The 21,494-nt window shown below is 52.0% G+C and overlaps 1 protein-coding gene across 1 annotated transcript in view; it reads left to right on the top strand.

The window, feature by feature from the left end:
- Positions 1-21,494, top strand: part of cplane1 (ciliogenesis and planar polarity effector 1) — a 211,492-nt gene that overhangs the window by 189,917 nt on the left and 81 nt on the right. Inside the window, exons 43-50 of the mRNA XM_067982079.1 lie at positions 3,714-3,878; positions 7,103-7,133; positions 9,866-9,997; positions 12,513-12,666; positions 12,790-12,848; positions 15,763-15,933; positions 19,832-19,953; positions 21,427-21,494. The exon at positions 21,427-21,494 is cut by the window's right edge and continues 81 nt beyond it. Of these exons, the coding sequence (XP_067838180.1) occupies positions 3,714-3,878; positions 7,103-7,133; positions 9,866-9,997; positions 12,513-12,666; positions 12,790-12,848; positions 15,763-15,933; positions 19,832-19,953; positions 21,427-21,494 (902 nt within the window). The remainder of the gene's footprint in view (positions 1-3,713; positions 3,879-7,102; positions 7,134-9,865; positions 9,998-12,512; positions 12,667-12,789; positions 12,849-15,762; positions 15,934-19,831; positions 19,954-21,426) is intronic.

Genomic DNA, 21,494 nt, shown 5'->3' with positions numbered 1-21,494 from the left:
CGCTCCACTGGATGGAGGACCACCGCTCCTCGCTCCACTGGATGGAGGACCACCGCTCCTCGCTCCACTGGATGGAGGACCACCGCTCCTCGCTCCACTGGATGGAGGACCACCGCTCCTCGCTCCACTGGATGGAGGACCACCGCTCCTCGCTCCACTGGATGGAGGACCACCGCTCCTCGCTCCACTGGATGGAGGACCACCGCTCCTCGCTCCACTGGATGGAGGACCACCGCTCCTCGCTCCACTGGATGGAGGACCACCGCTCCTCGCTCCACTGGATGGAGGACCACCGCTCCTCGCTCCACTGGATGGAGGACCACCGCTCCACTGGATGGAGGACCACCGCTCCACTGGATGGAGGACCACCGCTCCACTGGATGGAGGACCACCGCTCCACTGGATGGAGGACCACCGCTCCACTGGATGGAGGACCACCGCTCCACTGGATGGAGGACCACCGCTCCACTGGATGGAGGACCACCGCTCCACTGGATGGAGGACCACCGCTCCACTGGATGGAGGACCACCGCTCCACTGGATGGAGGACCACCGCTCCACTGGATGGAGGACCACCGCTCCACTGGATGGAGGACCACCGCTCCACTGGATGGAGGACCACCGCTCCACTGGATGGAGGACCACCGCTCCACTGGATGGAGGACCACCGCTCCACTGGATGGAGGACCACCGCTCCACTGGATGGAGGACCACCGCTCCACTGGATGGAGGACCACCGCTCCACTGGATGGAGGACCACCGCTCCACTGGATGGAGGACCACCGCTCCACTGGATGGAGGACCACCGCTCCACTGGATGGAGGACCACCGCTCCACTGGATGGAGGACCACCGCTCCACTGGATGGAGGACCACCGCTCCACTGGATGGAGGACCACCGCTCCACTGGATGGAGGACCACCGCTCCACTGGATGGAGGACCACCGCTCCACTGGATGGAGGACCACCGCTCCACTGGATGGAGGACCACCGCTCCACTGGATGGAGGACCACCGCTCCACTGGATGGAGGACCACCGCTCCACTGGATGGAGGACCACCGCTCCACTGGATGGAGGACCACCGCTCCACTGGATGGAGGACCACCGCTCCACTGGATGGAGGACCACCGCTCCACTGGATGGAGGACCACCGCTCCACTGGATGGAGGACCACCGCTCCACTGGATGGAGGACCACCGCTCCACTGGATGGAGGACCACCGCTCCACTGGATGGAGGACCACCGCTCCACTGGATGGAGGACCACCGCTCCACTGGATGGAGGACCACCGCTCCACTGGATGGAGGACCACCGCTCCACTGGATGGAGGACCACCGCTCCACTGGATGGAGGACCACCGCTCCACTGGATGGAGGACCACCGCTCCACTGGATGGAGGACCACCGCTCCACTGGATGGAGGACCACCGCTCCACTGGATGGAGGACCACCGCTCCACTGGATGGAGGACCACCGCTCCACTGGATGGAGGACCACCGCTCCACTGGATGGAGGACCACCGCTCCACTGGATGGAGGACCACCGCTCCACTGGATGGAGGACCACCGCTCCACTGGATGGAGGACCACCGCTCCACTGGATGGAGGACCACCGCTCCACTGGATGGAGGACCACCGCTCCACTGGATGGAGGACCACCGCTCCACTGGATGGAGGACCACCGCTCCACTGGATGGAGGACCACCGCTCCACTGGATGGAGGACCACCGCTCCACTGGATGGAGGACCACCGCTCCACTGGATGGAGGACCACCGCTCCACTGGATGGAGGACCACCGCTCCACTGGATGGAGGACCACCGCTCCACTGGATGGAGGACCACCGCTCCACTGGATGGAGGACCACCGCTCCACTGGATGGAGGACCACCGCTCCACTGGATGGAGGACCACCGCTCCACTGGATGGAGGACCACCGCTCCACTGGATGGAGGACCACCGCTCCACTGGATGGAGGACCACCGCTCCACTGGATGGAGGACCACCGCTCCACTGGATGGAGGACCACCGCTCCACTGGATGGAGGACCACCGCTCCACTGGATGGAGGACCACCGCTCCACTGGATGGAGGACCACCGCTCCACTGGATGGAGGACCACCGCTCCACTGGATGGAGGACCACCGCTCCACTGGATGGAGGACCACCGCTCCACTGGATGGAGGACCACCGCTCCACTGGATGGAGGACCACCGCTCCACTGGATGGAGGACCACCGCTCCACTGGATGGAGGACCACCGCTCCACTGGATGGAGGACCACCGCTCCACTGGATGGAGGACCACCGCTCCACTGGATGGAGGACCACCGCTCCACTGGATGGAGGACCACCGCTCCACTGGATGGAGGACCACCGCTCCACTGGATGGAGGACCACCGCTCCACTGGATGGAGGACCACCGCTCCACTGGATGGAGGACCACCGCTCCACTGGATGGAGGACCACCGCTCCACTGGATGGAGGACCACCGCTCCACTGGATGGAGGACCACCGCTCCACTGGATGGAGGACCACCGCTCCACTGGATGGAGGACCACCGCTCCACTGGATGGAGGACCACCGCTCCACTGGATGGAGGACCACCGCTCCACTGGATGGAGGACCACCGCTCCACTGGATGGAGGACCACCGCTCCACTGGATGGAGGACCACCGCTCCACTGGATGGAGGACCACCGCTCCACTGGATGGAGGACCACCGCTCCACTGGATGGAGGACCACCGCTCCACTGGATGGAGGACCACCGCTCCACTGGATGGAGGACCACCGCTCCACTGGATGGAGGACCACCGCTCCACTGGATGGAGGACCACCGCTCCACTGGATGGAGGACCACCGCTCCACTGGATGGAGGACCACCGCTCCACTGGATGGAGGACCACCGCTCCACTGGATGGAGGACCACCGCTCCACTGGATGGAGGACCACCGCTCCACTGGATGGAGGACCACCGCTCCACTGGATGGAGGACCACCGCTCCACTGGATGGAGGACCACCGCTCCACTGGATGGAGGACCACCGCTCCACTGGATGGAGGACCACCGCTCCACTGGATGGAGGACCACCGCTCCACTGGATGGAGGACCACCGCTCCACTGGATGGAGGACCACCGCTCCACTGGATGGAGGACCACCGCTCCACTGGATGGAGGACCACCGCTCCACTGGATGGAGGACCACCGCTCCACTGGATGGAGGACCACCGCTCCACTGGATGGAGGACCACCGCTCGGAAACAGATGAGACTTGGATCTTATCTATCAGTGCTGAATCCAGACCCAGGCTCCAGGCTCTGTGTCCAGCCCACTGATCCATTCAGTCCCATGCGGTCACCTCTGTCAACTCATTTTGTGGCATTTGAATACTGCCCACAAATCTCCCGATTCCTGGGAAATTTCCCGAGACCTGGTGTGCAGGATCCCAGAACGTTCAGCCTGAGTCTTTGCCGGCTCCAGTTTCTCATTCCCTCGTTGACTGTCACATCGAATGCATTGGGTGATCAAGGTGAACTCACTCATTTCGTCCTCCACTCCTGCTGGACAGGCTCCCATCATACTGCTGCTGGCACACACACGGGAGCCTGCATCTCCTCAACGTAATGCCGAAGTCCCGCCATCGCTGCTCTCTCCCTCTCCTGCCTGTGCTCAGCTGCCTTTATTGCTCGCTGATAATCCCCTTTCTCATTCTGTCTGTAGGAGCAGCTCCTCAACTGCTGTCTGACACTACGCTGGAGGATGAGGATCGCTTTTACCTGAAGGTGGTGACTGCTGCTGGATCTCCGGTGTCTGTGAGCAGGCATCGTCGCTCTCCTGCTCCTGCTCCTGCTCCTGTCGCTGTGCATGGCTTCCACCCCTCTGCTGGTAATTGCTGCCACTTGGGGTTCTCAATATGAGGGGCGGGGTTTGGGATATGAGGGGCGGGGTTTGGGATATGAGGGGCGGGGTTTGGGATATGAGGGGCGGGGTTTGGGATATGAGGGGCGGGGTTTGGGATATGAGGGGCGGGGTTTGGGATATGAGGGGCGGGGTTTGGGATATGAGGGGCGGGGTTTGGGATATGAGGGGCGGGGTTTGGGATATGAGGGGCGGGGTTTGGGATATGAGGGGCGGGGTTTGGGGAATGAGGGGCGGGGTTTGGGGAATGAGGGGCGGGGTTTGGGGAATGAGGGGCGGGGCTGAAGAGCCGAGAATGGTGGAGAGGAGAAGGCTCGGGAGATAGTGTTCAACAGTTGAAGATCCTCAACGGAATGGAGAAGTTGATTTCCACGACCCTGAGAACTGTGGGCTGGGGATCAAGTTCCCAGGGCAAGTGCACAGGGAGTGGTGAGTATCGAGAATGGGGGTGCTGGGGGCAGGTAGTGTGGGAAAATGTAAGGGAGGAATGGGATATTGAGGGAGGGGCGATCGAGGGTGATTAGATTTTGCGACTGGCCGATAGCCCTCAGTGGTCCTGGACCGTCCGACACTCCGAATGGAATCTGAATGGAGAATAAAGATGATGGGGAGGGAAAGAGCACAGATTTTTAAACTAACGAGGGGATTGGGTGAGATGGACGTGTCCAGTTATTGTGTAGTGAGAGCAATGATTACCAACAGAAGGAAGCATAAACTGAATCTCCAGGATAACAGGCACTTTCAGTATAATCCCCGAGATAACAGGCACTTTCAGTATAATCCCCAGGATAACAGGCACTTTCAGTATAATCCCCGGGATAACAGGCACTTTCAGTATAATCCCCAGGATAACAGGCACTTTCAGTATAATCCCCAGGATAACAGGCACTTTCAGTATAATCCCCGGGATAACAGGCACTTTCAGTATAATCCCCGGGATAACAGGCACTTTCAGTATAATCCCCAGGATAACAGGCACTTTCAGTATAATCCCCGGGATAACAGGCACTTTCAGTATAATCCCCAGGATAACAGGCACTTTCAGTATAATCCCCAGGATAACAGGCACTTTCAGTATAATCCCCGGGATAACAGGCACTTTCAGTATAATCCCCAGGATAACAGGCACTTTCAGTATAATCTCCGGGATAACAGGCACTTTCAGTATAATCTCCGGGATAACAGGCACTTTCAGTATAATCTCCAGGATAACAGGCACTTTCAGTATAATCCCCAGGATAACAGGCACTTTCAGTATAATCCCCGGGATAACAGGCACTTTCAGTATAATCCCCAGGATAACAGGCACTTTCAGTATAATCTCCGGGATAACAGGCACTTTCAGTATAATCCCCAGGATAACAGGCACTTTCAGTATAATCCCCAGGATAACAGGCACTTTCAGTATAATCTCCGGGATAACAGGCACTTTCAGTATAATCCCCGGGATAACAGGCACTTTCAGTATAATCTCCAGGATAACAGGCACTTTTAATGTTGTTCATCTCCTGGATAACAGGCACTCTGTGCATCAAACCAGCACACACTGTACTACAACAACAACTTTGCATTTATATAGCGCCTTCAACGTAGTAAAAAGTCCCAAGGCGCTTCACAGGAACGTTATCAAACAAAATTTGACACCAAGCCACATAAGGAGGTATTGGGACAAGTGACCAAAAGCTTGGTCAAAGAAGTAGGTTTTAAGGAGTGTCTTAAAGGAGGAGAGGCAGAGAGATGGAGAGGTTTCGGGAGCGAATTCCAGAGCCTCGCGCCTCGGCAGCTGAAAGCCGCCAATGGTGGAGCGATTAAAATTGGGGATGCACAACAGGCAAGAATTCGAGGAGTGCAGAGATCTCGGAGGGTTGTGGGCCTGAGGAAGGTTGCAGAGATAGGGCGGGGCGAGGGCCATGGAGGGATTTGAAAACAAGGATGAGAATTTTAAAATCAAGGTGTTCCCGGATCAGCAGCCAATGTAGGTCAGCGAGCACAGGGGGTGATGGGTGAGCAGGACTTGGTGTGAGTTAGGATACGGGCAGCAGAGTTTTGGATGAGCTCAAGTTTATGGAGAGTGGAAGATGGGAGGCCGGGCAGGAGATTATTGGAATTGTCGAGTCCAGAGGTAATAAAGGCATTGATGAGGGTTTCAGCAGCAGATGAGCTGAGACGGGGCGGAGACGGGCGATGTTACGGAGGGGGAAGTCGGCGGTCTTGGTGATGGAGAGAATATGGGGTCAGAAGCTCATCTCAGGGTCAAACAGGAGGCCGAGGTTGTGAACGGCCTGGTTCAGCCTCAGACAGTGACCGGGGAGAGGGATGGAGTCGGTGACGAGGGAACGGAGTTTTTGGCGGGGACTGAAGACAATGGCTTCAGTCTTCCCAATATTTAATTGGAGTAAATTTCTGCTCATCCAGTACTGGATGTCAGTCGAGCAGTGTGACCAATGAGAGAGAGTGGAGGGGTCGAGGGAGGTGGTGGTGAGGGAGAGCTGGGTGTTGTCAGTGTACATGTGGAACCTGACGTCGTGTTTTCGGATGATGTCGCCGAGGGGCAGCATGTAGATGAGGAATAGGAGGGGGCCAAGGATAGATCCTGGGGGGACTCCAGAGGTAACGGTGAGGGAGTGGGAAGAGGAGCCAATTCCAGATTTACGTGCATTTTCAGCACTGTTAAACTGCGCATCAAACCAGACACAGACTTTGCCGAGCCATTAAAGGGAACTGGATATTATGGACTGGAGAGGTCTTGGGTTAGAGTAAGGACAGGCCTGCCTCTTGGCCCTGCCTGTGGGTTGGCCCAATGATAAATGCTGTGAGACTGCTGTCCGCCATCCTTCCTGATGGGGTCAGGGGGAGTGTCCAACCAGTACTTTGCTCAGCTGAGTGAGTACATCAGGGTCGGCGCTGAGTGAGGGCACACATTACCTTGTGTGTGCAAACCCTCAATACAATATTGCTAAAAAACCTGAGAATGAGTGTAATGGCACACTTTGCCATACGTGTGCAAACGTACTGACAGTAGTGCTTTAGTCATGAGTGTGAAGGCACATGTTCCTATACTTATACAATTCACTCCAGTACTGCTTTAGACCCGAGTGTCAGAGTTTAGACTGTAACCCTTGTTGGCTTTTCTTTCTCAATGTTTAGTTCAGTGGAGTGAGTTCCTGATGTGTTTGTGTCTTCTTTCACAGATCTGAACCGATCGAGCAGAGAAATGGAGAGGTTAGTATTACATCCAATACCCCACAGTAACATGCATCAGTAACACGGGTCAGTGTGTTTATCCCACAGAAACACGTCAGTAACATGGTTTAGTGTGTTTATCCCACAGAAACACGGGTCAGTAACACGGGTCAGCGTGTTTATTCCACAGTAACACGGCTCAGCGTGTTTATCCCACAGTAACACGGGTCAGTAACACAGGTCAGCGTGTTTATTCCACAGTAACACGGCTCAGCGTGTTTATCCCACAGTAACACGGGTCAGTAACACAGGTCAGCGTGTTTATTCCACAGTAACACGGGTCAGTAACACGGGTCAGTGTGTTTATCCCACAGTAACACGGCTCTGCGTGTTTTTCCCACGGTAACACGGCTCTGCGTGTTTATCCCACGGTAACACGGCTCTGCGTGTTTATCCCACGGTAACACGGCTCTGCGTGTTTATCCCACGGTAACGCACTGTGTTGGCTAAGAGACAGAAAGCAGAGAGTAGTGGTGAACGGTTGTTTTTCGGACTGGATGAAGTGGTGTGCCCCAGGGGTCTTTACCACTGCCACTGGAAACAATTTCTCCTTATTTACTCTGTCAAAACCCCTCATGATTTTAAACACCTCGATCAAATCTCCCCTTAACCTTCTCTGTTCTAAGGAGAACAACCCCAGCTTCTCCAGTCTATCCATGTAACTGAAGTCCCTCATCCCTGGCACCATTCCAGTAAATCTCTTCTGCACCCTCTCTAAGGCCTTCACACCCTTCCTAAAGTGCAGTGCCCAGAATTGCTCACAATAGCTGAGGCCTAACCAGTGGTTTATAAAGGTTTAGCATAACTTACTTTTGTACTCTGTTAATAAAGCCACTGCTCTTTTTGATATATATTAATGACCTGGACTTGGGTATACAGGGTATAATTTCAAGGTTTGCAGATGACAAGAAACTCAGAAATGTAGTAAACAATGTGGAGGACAGAGACAGACTGGTGAAATGGGCAGACACATGGCAGATGAAATTTAACACAGAGAGAAGTGTGAAATTTACATTTTGGTAGGAAGAATGAGGAGAGGCAATATAAACTAAATGGTACAATTTTAAAGGAGGTGCAGGAGCAGAGAGACCTGGGGGTCACATACACAAATCTTTGAAGGTGGCAGGACATGTTGAGAAGGTTGTTAAAAAAGCAAATGGGATCCTGGGCTTTATTAATAAGATGGTAGTCATGATGTGGAGATGCCGGTGATGGACTGGGGTTGACAATTGTAAACAATTTTACAACACCAAGTTATAGTCCAGCAATTTTATTTTAAATTCACAAGCTTTCGGAGATTTCCTCCTTCCTCAGGCAAATGTTTGAGTGTCCTGAGGAAGGAGGAAATCTCCGAAAGCTTGTGAATTTAAAATAAAATTGCTGGACTATAACTTGGTGTTGTAAAATTGTTTACAATTATTAATAAGAGGCATAGAGTCAAAATCAAGGAAGTTATACTGAACCTTTATAAAACTCCGGTTAGGCCTCAGCTGGAACATTGTGTTCAATTCTGGGCACCACACTTTAGGAAGGATGTCAAGGCTTTAAATGATGTGGTGCAGAAGAGATTTACTAGGATGGTACCAGGGATGAGGGACTTCAGTTATGTGGAGAGACTGGAGAAGCTGGGGTTGTTCTCCTTGGAGCAGAGAAGGTTAAGGGGAGATTTGATCGAGGTGTTCAAAATCATGAAGGGTCTAGACAGAGTAAATAAGGAGAAACTGTTTCCAGTGGCAGAAGGGTCGGTAACCAGAGGACACAGATTTAAGGTTATAGCAGGGCACTTAGAAAATCTCAATGCAATCGGGCAGAGTCAACACGGCTTTGTGAAAGGGAAATCGTGTTTGACTAATTTATTAGAGTTTTTTGAGGAAGTAACAAGCAACGTGGAGGTGGTTCAGAGAAGGTTCACTCGACTGATTCCTGGGATGAGGGGGTTATCTTATGTGGAAAGGTTGGACAAGTTGGGCCTGTCTACACTGGAGTTTAGAAGAATGAGAGGTGATCTTATTGAAACATATAAGATCGTGAGGGGACTCGAAGGGGCAGATGCTGAGGGGATGTTTCCCCTTGTGGGAGAGACTAGAACTAGGGGCCACAGTTTAAAAATAAGGGGTTTCCCATTTAAGACGGAGCTGAGGAGAATTTTTCTCTCTGAGGGTCGTGAGTCTGTGGAACTCCCTTCCCCAGAGAGCGGTGGAGGCAGGGTCATTGAATATTTTTAAGGCTGAGTTAGATTGATTCCTGATTAACAAGGGAGTCAAAGGTTATAGTCAGTAGACGGGAAAGTCGGGTTGAGATCACAATCAGATCAGCCATGATCTTATCAAATGGCACAGCAGGCTCGAGGGGCCGAATGGCCTACTCCTGCTCTTAATTTGTATGTTCATATGTAGGTGATTGGCAAAAGAACCAGAGGTGAGATGAGGAAATATTTTTTTACACAGCGAGTTGTGATGATCTGGAATGCGCTGCCTGAAAGGGCGGTGGGAGCAGATTCAATAATAACTTTCAGAAGGAATTTGGATAAATACTTGAAGGGAAAAAATTTACAGGGCTCTGGGGAAAGAGCGGGGGGAGTGGGACTAAATGGATTGCTTAGCCGGCACAGGCATGATGGGCCGAATGGTCTGCTTCTGTGCTGTCCCTGCTTTGATCCAACAGGCACCCACCTGTTTCTCATGTGTTTCTAAAGATCTGTCTGTTTCCAGCTCCACAGAGGACCACCTTCAGGTGAGCGGATTGAGTGGTGTCAGTGATATCATCGCTGACCTGCTGAACGAGGGAAAACTGTCCGCCCAGGCTGTGGGCCTGACCGAGCACCAAGCCAAGAAACTCTCCAGGTAATGAGGGCTGATACTGCTTCCAGCCTCAGGGTAGGGCACTGAAACCCTCACCCTCACAGTCTGGGTCCGAGGCAACTGAAACCCTCACCCTCACAGTCTGGGTCCGAGGCAACTGAAACCCTCACCCTCACAGTCTGGGACCGAGGGCACTGAAACCCTCACCCTCACAGTCTGGGACCGAGGGCACTGAAACCCTCACCCTCACAGTCTGGGACCGAGGGCACTGAAACCCTCACCCTCACAGTCTGGGTCCGAGGCAACTGAAACCCTCACCCTCACAGTCTGGGTCCGAGGCAACTGAAACCCTCACCCTCACAGTCTGGGACCGAGGGCACTGAAACCCTCAGTCTGGGACCGAGGGCACTGAAACCCTCACCCTCACAGTCTGGGTCCGAGGCAACTGAAACCCTCACCCTCACAGTCTGGGACCGAGGGCACTGAAACCCTCAGTCTGGGACCGAGGGCACTGAAACCCTCACCCTCACAGTCTGGGTCCGAGGGCACTGAAACCCTCACCCTCACAGTCTGGGTCCGAGGCAACTGAAACCCTCACCCTCACAGTCTGGGTCCGAGGCAACTGAAACCCTCACCCTCACAGTCTGGGACCCTCAGAGGTGAAACAGAATCACCCCAGTTGTGCAGTCGGGCCTTCTGGAGTCAGGATAGTGAGCTTTACTCTGTATCTAACCCTGTACCTGCCCTGGGAGTGTTTGATGGGACAGTGTAGGGGGAGCTTTACTCTGTATCTAACCCTGTACCTGACCCTGGGAGTGTTAGATGGGACAGTGTAGGGGGAGCTTTACTCTGTATCTAACCCTGTACCTGACCCTGGGAGTGTTTGATGGGACAGGGTAGAGGGAGCTTTACTCTGTATCTAACCCGTGCTGTACCTGCCCTGGGAGTGTTTGATGGGACAGTGTAGAGGGAGCTTTACTCTGTATCTAACCCGTGCTGTACCTGCCCTGGGAGTATTTGATGGGACAGTGTAGAGGGAGCTTTACTCTGTATCTAACCCTGTACCTGACCCTGGGAGTGTTTGATGGGACAGTGTAGGGGGAGCTTTACTCTGTATCTAACCCTGTACCTGACCCTGGGAGTGTTTGATGGGACAGTGTAGAGTGAGCTTTACTCTGTATCTAACCCTGTACCTGCCCTGGGAGTGTTTGATGGGACAGTGTAGGGGGAGCTTTACTCTGTATCTAACCCTGTACCTGACCCTGGGAGTGTTTGATGGGACAGTGTAGAGGGAGCTTTACTCTGTATCTAACCCGTGCTGTACCTGCTCTGGGAGTGTTTGCCTGAGACCCTGGTGTTTAAGGTATCCTAGCACTGGCTCAGTGGCAGCACTTCCCTCTTTTCTTTCTCCCCTCCCACCCCCCCCCCCCCCCGCCCCCCAAGTCAGAAGGCCGTGAGTTCAAGTTCCACTCCAGAGACTAGCACAAAACCCAAGCCGACACTCCCAGTGCAGTACTGAGGAAGTGCTGTCGGAGATGCCGTCTTTTTGGATGAGACGTTAAACCGAGGCCCCATCTGCCCTCTCGGGCGGATGTAAAAGATCCCACAGCCACTATTCGAAGAAGAGCAGGGGAGTTCTCCCCAGTGTCCTGGTTTCCAATATTTATCCCTCACCCAGGTGATCTGGTGATTATCGTATTACTGTTTGTGGGATCTTGCTGTGGGCAAATTCGCTACAATGTTTCCTACATTATGACTGTGACCACACTTCAAAAGTACTTCATTGGGTGTAAAGCGCTTTGGGACATCCTGAGGTCATGAAAGGTGCTATTTAAATGCTTAGATATAATAAATTTAAATTATAAAATCGTTTAGAATATCATTTAGAAATATAAATTAATTTTTCTTTCTCTTTTTCCTTTTTCTTTTCTTCTTTCTCTTTCTCTTTCTTACTCTCTCTACTTTCTCTCTCTCTCTCTCTCTCTCTCTCTACTTTCTTTCTATCGACCGACCAACCTACCCATCCACCCTGATATGCCTGATACTGTCTGAGACCCTGTTACTGATAGCAGCTTCCCACTCCCCTCGTCCCCCGGTATCTCCACCCCCCGTTACCCCTCGTCCCCTGGTATCTCCACCCCCCGTTACCCCTCGTCCCCTGGTATCTCCACCCCCCGTCCCCTGGTATCTCCACCCCCCCGTCCCCTGGTATCTCCACCCCCCCGTCCCCTGGTATCTCCACCCCCCCGGCCCCTGGTATCTCCACCCCCCCCGGCCCCTGGTATCTCCACCCCCCCCGGCCCCTGGTATCTCCACCCCCCCCGGCCCCTGGTATCTCCACCCCCCCCGGCCCCTGGTATCTCCACCCCCCCCGGCCCCTGGTATCTCCACCCCCCCCGGCCCCTGGTATCTCCACCCCCCCCGGCCCCTGGTATCTCCACCCCCCCCGGCCCCTGGTATCTCCACCCCCCCCGGCCCCTGGTATCTCCACCCCCCCCGGCCCCCCTATTTTTTGATGCATGCACTCACACTCTTCCTTTGTTTCACCAATTTGCAGATGTTCGAAGTCTCCAAAGAGAAGTGAGCAGGAACGGAAGGAGATCCAGGAATGGATGAAATGCAAGCGGCAGCAGCGACTTGAAACATATCGGGAACATCGAGAAGAGCTGAAGGAAAGGGATGGAGCACCGTGCCATCCCAAGGAGAAACGGGTGAGGGGCAGTGGGCTTTACTGTTGTACTGTGGCCCTTTCATACACCCAGCTCCGTACTTCAGTTCCTGGCTGGTTTGCTGGTTTTTTTTCTCTACTAAGCATTTTTTCCCTTCCATCACAGAGAAACTTCACCAATAAAGAAATTAAAGAAAATCAGAAGCAAAATGAAGTAAAGAAAAGGTAATTTTTTTAACTGTGTAAATGCCCTTGTGCATCGTAACCCTGCGTGTGACCAATTCACGTGTGTCGTCACCCTGAGTGTGACCAATTCACGTGTGTCATCACCCTGAGTGTGACCAATTCACTGTGTATCGTAACCCTGAGTGTGACCAATTCAACGTGTATCATAACCCTGAGTGTGACCAATTCACGGTGTATTGCAACCGAGTGTGACCAATTCATCATGTGTTGTAACCCTGAGTGTGACCAATTCACGTGTATCGTAACCCTGAGTGTGACCAATTCACGTGTATCGTAACCCTGAGTGTGACCAATTCACGTGTATCGTAACCCTGAGTGTGACCAATTCATCGTGTGTCGTAACCATGAGTGTGACCAATTCACCGTGTTTATCGTAGCCCTGAGTGTGACCAATTCACCATATATTGTGACCAATTCACTGTATATCGTAACCCTGAGTGTGACAAATTCACCATATATTGTGACCAATTCACTGTGTATCGTAGCCCTGAGTGTGACCAATTCACATTGTATCGTAGCCCTGAGTGTGACCGATTCACATTATATCGTAGCCCTGAGTGTGACCGATTCATCGTGTATCATAGCCCTGAGTGTGACCGATTCACCGTGTATCGTAGCCCTGAGTGTGACCAATTCGCGTGTGTCGTCACCCTGAGTGTGACCAATTCACCGTGTATTGTAACCCTGAGTGTGACCAATTCACCGTGTATTGTAACCCTGAGTGTGACCAATTCACCGTGTATCGTAACCCTGAGTGTGACCAATTCACCGTGTATCATAACCGAGTGTGACCAATTCACGGTGTATTGCAACCGAGTGTGACCAATTCATAATGTGTTGTAACCCTGAGTGTGACCAATTCACGTGTGTCGTAACCCTGAGTGTGACCAATTCACGTGTATCGTAACCCTGAGTGTGACCAATTCACGTGTATCGTAACCCTGAGTGTGACCAATTCATCGTGTGTTGTAACCATGAGTGTGACCAATTCACGTGTATCGTAACCCTGAGTGTGACCAATTCACGTGTATCGTAACCCTGAGTGTGACCAATTCATCGTGTGTTGTAACCCTGAGTGTGACCATTTCATTGTGTTTATCGTGGCCCTGAGTGTGACCAATTCACCATATATTGTGACCAATTCACTGTATATCGTAACCCTGAGTGTGACAAATTCACCATATATTGTGACCAATTCACTGTGTATCGTAGCCCTGAGTGTGACCAATTCACATTGTATCGTAGCCCTGAGTGTGACCGATTCACATTATATCGTAGCCCTGAGTGTGACCGATTCATCGTGTATCATAGCCCTGAGTGTGACCGATTCACCGTGTATCGTAGCCCTGAGTGTGACCAATTCGCGTGTGTCGTCACCCTGAGTGTGACCAATTCACCGTGTATCGTAACCCTGAGTGTGACCAATTCACCGTGTATCGTAACCCTGAGTGTGACCAATTCACCGTGTATCATAACCGAGTGTGACCAATTCACGGTGTATTGCAACCGAGTGTGACCAATTCATAATGTGTTGTAACCCTGAGTGTGACCAATTCACGTGTGTCGTAACCCTGAGTGTGACCAATTCACGTGTATCGTAACCCTGAGTGTGACCAATTCACGTGTATCGTAACCCTGAGTGTGACCAATTCATCGTGTGTTGTAACCATGAGTGTGACCAATTCACGTGTATCGTAACCCTGAGTGTGACCAATTCATCGTGTGTTGTAACCCTGAGTGTGACCATTTCATCGTGTTTATCGTGGCCCTGAGTGTGACCAATTCACCATATATTGTGACCAATTCACTGTATATCGTAACCCTGAGTGTGACAAATTCACCATATATTGTGACCAATTCACTGTGTATCGTAGCCCTGAGTGTGACCAATTCACATTGTATCGTAGCCCTGAGTGTGACCGATTCACATTATATCGTAGCCCTGAGTGTGACCGATTCATCGTGTATCATAGCCCTGAGTGTGACCGATTCACCGTGTATCGTAGCCCTGAGTGTGACCAATTCGCGTGTGTCGTCACCCTGAGTGTGACCAATTCACCGTGTATCGTAACCCTGAGTGTGACCAATTCACCGTGTATCGTAACCCTGAGTGTGACCAATTCACCGTGTATCATAACCGAGTGTGACCAATTCACGGTGTATTGCAACCGAGTGTGACCAATTCATAATGTGTTGTAACCCTGAGTGTGACCAATTCACGTGTGTCGTAACCCTGAGTGTGACCAATTCACGTGTGTCGTAACCCTGAGTGTGACCAATTCACGTGTATCGTAACCCTGAGTGTGACCAATTCACGTGTATCGTAACCCTGAGTGTGACCAATTCATCGTGTGTTGTAACCCTGAGTGTGACCAATTCATCGTGTGTTGTAACCCTGAGTGTGACCAATTCATCGTGTGTTGTAACCCTGAGTGTGACCATTTCATCGTGTTTATCGTGGCCCTGAGTGTGACCAATTCACCATATATTGTGACCAATTCACTGTATATCGTAACCCTGAGTGTGACAAATTCACCATATATTGTGACCAATTCACTGTGTATCGTAGCCCTGAGTGTGACCAATTCACATTGTATCGTAGCCCTGAGTGTGACCGATTCACATTATATCGTAGCCCTGAGTGTGACCGATTCACCGTGTATCGTAGCCCTGAGTGTGACCGATTCACCGTTTATCGTAGCCCTGAGTGTGACCGATTCACCGTGTATCGTAGCCCTGAGTGTGACCGATTCACAGAACTACCTTCCCCTCACTGTTATGTGTATATAAATGAAGTGGGAGAGCAGTGTCTGTGTTAAGCTTGGGTTGTGTTTTTCCAGGGCTGTCTCTGGCTTTTACCCATTGATGTTCTGATAGTTTTTCCTCTCTCCAGGGTAACTTTGGCTGAGAACCGTAAACAGCGAGCGCGGGCAGCGCTCAGCTTGATGAACGAGATGTTGTGTGACACTGTGCAGCTTCCCACTGCTAGGCTCAAACCCCTGGGGCAAAGATCAGTGAAATCAGCTCAAAGCACTCGGAGTCCGTATTGCAGCACTCCCAGGGGGTAAGTACAGGAGTGAGGGCCACTCTGAGTCCGTATTGCAGCACTCCCAGGGGGTAAGTCCGGGAGTGAGGGCCACTCGGAGTCAGTATTGCAGCACTCCCGGGGGGTAAGTACAGGAGTGAGGGCCACTCGGAGTCAGTATTGCAGCACTCCCGGGGGGTAAGTTCAGGAGTGAGGGCCACTCGGAGTCAGTATTGCAGCACTCCCGGGGGGTAAGTTCAGGAGTGAGGGCCACTCGGAGTCAGTATTGCAGCACTCCCGGGGGGTAAGTTCAGGAGTGAGGGCCACTCGGAGTCAGTATTGCAGCACTCCCGGGGGGGAAGTACAGGAGTGAGAGCCACTCGGAGTCCGTATTGCAGCACTCCCAAGGGGTAATTAGAGGAGTGAGGGCCACTCTGAGTCAGTACTCCATCCATTGGGAAAAGGCCATTCAGCTCCAGCCCTAGTCCCGTTCCATCCATTGAGAAAAGACAGAAAGGGGGGCGATAATTGATAAACTAATCAAACTTAGAGAGGATAAAACCCCTGGTCCGGATGGATTGTATCGGCACATATTAAAAAATGTTCGGGAGGAGATAGCAGAGGCACTATTACATATATATAAAAATTCATCAGAAAAGGGAGTAGTGCCAGAGGACTGGCGGACAGTTAATTTATTCATATATTTAAAAAGAGAGATAGAACAAGTCCAGTTAGCTTAACGTCAGTGATGAGAAAGATAATGTAAATGAAAAACATCTAGAAACCAAAAATATAATAAATAATAGTCAGCACAGATTTCAGAAGGGAAGGTCATGCTCGACCAACCTTATTGAATTCTTTGAAGAAATAACAGAAAGGGTAGACAAGGGTAATGTAGTAGAGGTAATATATTTGGATTTTCAAAAAGCCTTCGCTAAGGTACTGTATAGTAGACTCATGACTAAGGTCAGAGCATGTGGAGTCAGGATACAGGTAGCAGAATGGATAGCAAGCTGGCTACAAAACAGAAAACAGAGAGTATGGTTTAAAGGTAGTTACTCAGTCTGGCAAAAGGTGGGAAGTGATGTTCCCCAGGGATCGGTGCTGGGACCACTGTTCATCATTTACATAAACCATTTGGACTCGGGAATCGGAAGTACAATTTCAAAATTTTCGGACGACACTAATTTGGGGGATGTAGTAAATACTGAGGAGGACAGGGACTAAATCATAGAAAGGTTACAGCATGGAAGGGAGACTTCGCAAGGGCAATTGGGGATGGGCAATAAATGCTGGCCTCGCCAGCGACGTTCACATCCCATGAACGAATTTTTAAAAAATTCGGCCCATCGAGTCCGTGCCGGCTCTATGCAAGAGCAATCCAGCTAGTCCCACTCCCCCGCCCTTTCCCTGTAGCCCTGCAAATTTTTTCTTTTCAAGTACTTATCCAGTTCCCTTTTGAAGGCCATGGTTGAATCTGCCTCCACCACCCCCTCGGGCAGTGCATTCCAGATCCTAACCACTCGCTGGGTAAAAAAGTTTTTCCTCATGTCACCTTTGGTTCTTTTGCCAATCACCTTAAATCTATGTCCTCTGGTTCTTGACCCTTCCACCAATGGGAACAGTTTCTCTCTATCTACTCTGTCTGGACCCTTCATGATTTTGAACCCCTCGATCAAATCTCCTCTCAACCTTCTCTGTTCCAAGGAGAACAACCCCAGCTTCTCCAGTCTATCCACATAACTGAAGTCCCTCATCCCTGGAATCATTCTAGTAAATCTCTTCTGCACCGTCTCTAAGCCCTTCACATCTTTCCTAAAGTGCAGTGCCCAGAACTGGACACAATACTCCAGTTGTGGCCGAACCAGTGTTTTATAAAGGTTCATCATAACTTCCTTGCTTTTGTACTCTATGCCTCAATTTATAAAGCCCAGGATCCCGAATGCTTTTTTTAACCGCTTTCTCAACCTGCCCTGCCACCTTCAATGATTTGTACACATATACCCCCAGATCTCTCTGATCCTACACCCCTTTTAGAGTTGTGCCCTCTAGTTTATATTGCCTCTCCTCGTTCTTCCTACCGAAATGTATCACTTCGCATTTTTCTGCGTTCAATTTCATCTGCCACGTGTCCACCCATTCCACCAGCCTGATACAGGAAGACATTAATAAACTTGCAGAATGGGCGTGTAATTGGCAAATGAATTTCAATATAGATAAGTGTGAGGTGGTACATTTAGGTAGAAAGAATAAGGAGGCCACATACTGCTTGGAAAACAAGAGTCCAAATGGGGTAGAGGAGCAGAGGGATCTAGGGGTAGAGATACATAAATCACTGAAAGTATTGACGCAGGTTAATAAGACCATAAAAAAAGCAAACCAAGCACTGGGGTTCATTTCTAGAGGGATAGAATTGAAAAGCAGTGAAGTTATGTTAAACTTGTATAGAACCTTGGTTGGACCACACTTGGAGTAATGTGCGCAGTTCTGGTCTCCGTATTATAAAAAGGATATAGAGGCACTGGTGAAGGTGGCTGATGGTGTATAATTGGTGAAATGTGAAATTATCCACTTTGGTAGGAAGAATATTTTTTAAAAGGTGAGAGACTAAAAAATGTTGGTAGTCAGAGGGATTTGGGTGTTAACATGCCGGTACAGCAAGCAATTAGGAAGGGAAATGGTCATAGGGCCTCTCAAGCCTGCTCCGCCATTCAGTCAGATCATGGCTGATCTTCCACCTCAACTCCAAAAATCCATCGATCTCAGCCTTGAATATATTCAACGACTCAGCATCCACAGCCCTCTGGGGTAGAGAATTCCAAAGATTCACAACCCTCTGAGTGAAGAAATTCCTCCTCATCTCAGTCCTAAGTGGCCGACCCCTTATCCTGAGACTACGTTCATTGCTGGATTTCTTCTGATTGAGTAAGAAAGGTATATGAGGATCACACTGCGCTGGGTACTGGTACAGGACAGTGCAAGAGGTGTGTTCATCGTGTGTACCGCCACTACACATGCTTGTTTTACACGTCTTAAGTGTGTGCTAGGTGTACAGATGATGTGTACATGTGTTCTGGTTGTACAGAAGGTATATTAAGCTCTGCAGATAATGTAAGTGTGAGCTGCATGTGCAGATGAGGTGTGAACTGAGTGTACAGTCCAAGTGTGTGATCTGGGTGTGTAGCCGATGCAAGTCTGAGCTCTGTGCAGTCTGAGAGTGTGAGCAAGGTGTGTACACTCTGTGCCTGAGCGGAGTGTACAATCTGTGCGTTTTTGAGATGTGCGCAGTCTGTGTGAGCGCGAGCGAGGTGTGCGCAGTCTGTGTGAGCGCGAGCGAGGTGTGCGCAGTCTGTGTGAGCGCGAGCGAGGTGTGCGCAGTCTGTGTGAGCGCGAGCGAGGTGTGCGCAGTCTGTGTGAGCGCGAGCGAGGTGTGCGCAGTCTGTGTGAGCGCGAGCGAGGTGTGCGCAGTCTGTGTGAGCGCGAGCGAGGTGTGCGCAGTCTGTGTGAGCGCGAGCGAGGTGTGCGCAGTCTGTGTGAGCGCGAGCGAGGTGTGCGCAGTCTGTGTGAGCGCGAGCGAGGTGTGCGCAGTCTGTGTGAGCGCGAGCGAGGTGTGCGCAGTCTGTGTGAGCGCGAGCGAGGTGTGCGCAGTCTGTGTGAGCGCGAGCGAGGTGTGCGCAGTCTGTGTGAGCGCGAGCGAGGTGTGCGCAGTCTGTGTGAGCGCGAGCGAGGTGTGCGCAGGCTGTGTGAGCGCGAGCGAGGTGTGCGCAGTCTGTGTGAGCGCGAGCGAGGTGTGCGCAGTCTGTGTGAGCGCGAGCGAGGTGTGCGCAGTCTGTGTGAGCGCGAGCGAGGTGTGCGCAGTCTGTGTGAGCGCGAGCGAGGTGTGCGCAGTCTGTGTGAGCGTGAGCAAGGTGTCCGCTCATTGTCCATTGTGTTGCAGGAGTCGTCCAGCGTCCCGCAGCCTCTCTGCTGGTCGAGCAGAGCGGAGCCTCTCAGGCACCTACTCCATCATCAGGCGGGCTCGATCTCACTCCACATCCGCAGGTCGGGCACTGCAGTGTGGTAGGAACTGGCGCTTTACTCCAGCCTTCAGTCTGTCGCATGAAGTTGGCATCGTGTGGAAGGGTTAATGATCTCGTCAGCTGACTGAATGTATCACACGTTCACCTCCGGAATCTCAGTTAAACTGTACCTGACCCCAGACTAGGGCTCAGCTCATAGTTGGGGGCAACAGGTCATTGGGTGATAATCCCCGGGGTCACTGACCCCTCCATTGGGTGATAATCCCCGGGGTCACTGACCCCTCCATTGGGTGATAATCCCCGGGATCACTGACCCCTCCATTGGGTGATAATCCCCGGGATCACTGACCCCTCCATTGGATGATAATCCCCGGGATCACTCACCCCTCCATTGGGTGATAATCCCCGGGATCACTGACCCCTCCATTGGGTGATAATCCCTGGGATCACTGACCCCTCCATTGGGTGATAATCCCCGGGATCACTGACCCCTCCATTGGGTGATAATCCCTGGGATCACTGACCCCTCCATTGTGTGATAATCCCCGGGATCACTGACCCCTCCATTGTGTGATAATCCCCGGGATCACTGACCCCTCCATTGGGTGATAATCCCCGGGATCACTGACCCCTCCATTGGATGATAATCCCCGGGATCACTGACCCCTCCATTGGGTGATAATCCCTGGGATCACTGACCCCTCCATTGGGTGATAATCCCTGGGATCACTGACCCCTCCATTGGGTGATAATCCCTGGGATCACTGACCCCTCCATTGGGTGATAATCCCTGGGATCACTGACCCCTCCATTGGGTGATAATCCCTGGGATCACTGACCCCTCCATTGGGTGATAATCCCTGGGATCACTGACCCCTCCATTGGGTGATAATCCCTGGATCACTGACCCCTCCATTGTGTGATAATCCCTGGGATCACTGACCCCTCCATTGGATGATAATCCCTGGGATCACTGACCCCTCCATTGGGTGATAATCCCCGGGATCACTGACCCCTCCATTGGGTGATAATCCCTGGGATCACTGACCCCTCCATTGGGTGATAATCCCTGGGATCACTGACCCCTCCATTGGGTGATAATCCCTGGGATCACTGACCCCTCCATTGGGTGATAATCCCTGGGATCACTGACCCCTCCATTGGGTGATAATCCCTGGGATCACTGACCCCTCCATTGTGTGATAATCCCTGGGATCACTGACCCCTCCATTGGGTGATAATCCCTGGGATCACTGACCCCTCCATTGGGTGATAATCCCCGGGATCACTGACCCCTCCATTGGGTGATAATCCCTGGGATCACTGACCCCTCCATTGGGTGATAATCCCTGGGATCACTGACCCCTCCATTGGGTGATAATCCCCGGGATCACTGACCCCTCCATTGGGTGATAATCCCTGGGATCACTGACCCCTCCATTGGGTGATAATCCCTGGGATCACTCTGCTTCTCACAGTCACTAATCCCACACAATTTTGTGTTTCTATTTAGAAAATTTGAGACAAGCAGCCCAGAGCAGACCTTGTCCAGTGACAGGGAGCAGCGTCCGTTGGCTGAAC

The sequence above is a fragment of the Heptranchias perlo genome, chromosome 4 (genome assembly GCF_035084215.1).
Source record: "Heptranchias perlo isolate sHepPer1 chromosome 4, sHepPer1.hap1, whole genome shotgun sequence".
NCBI classification, from domain to species: domain Eukaryota; kingdom Metazoa; phylum Chordata; class Chondrichthyes; order Hexanchiformes; family Hexanchidae; genus Heptranchias; species Heptranchias perlo.
This window is presented reverse-complemented; position numbering and strand designations above follow the sequence as displayed.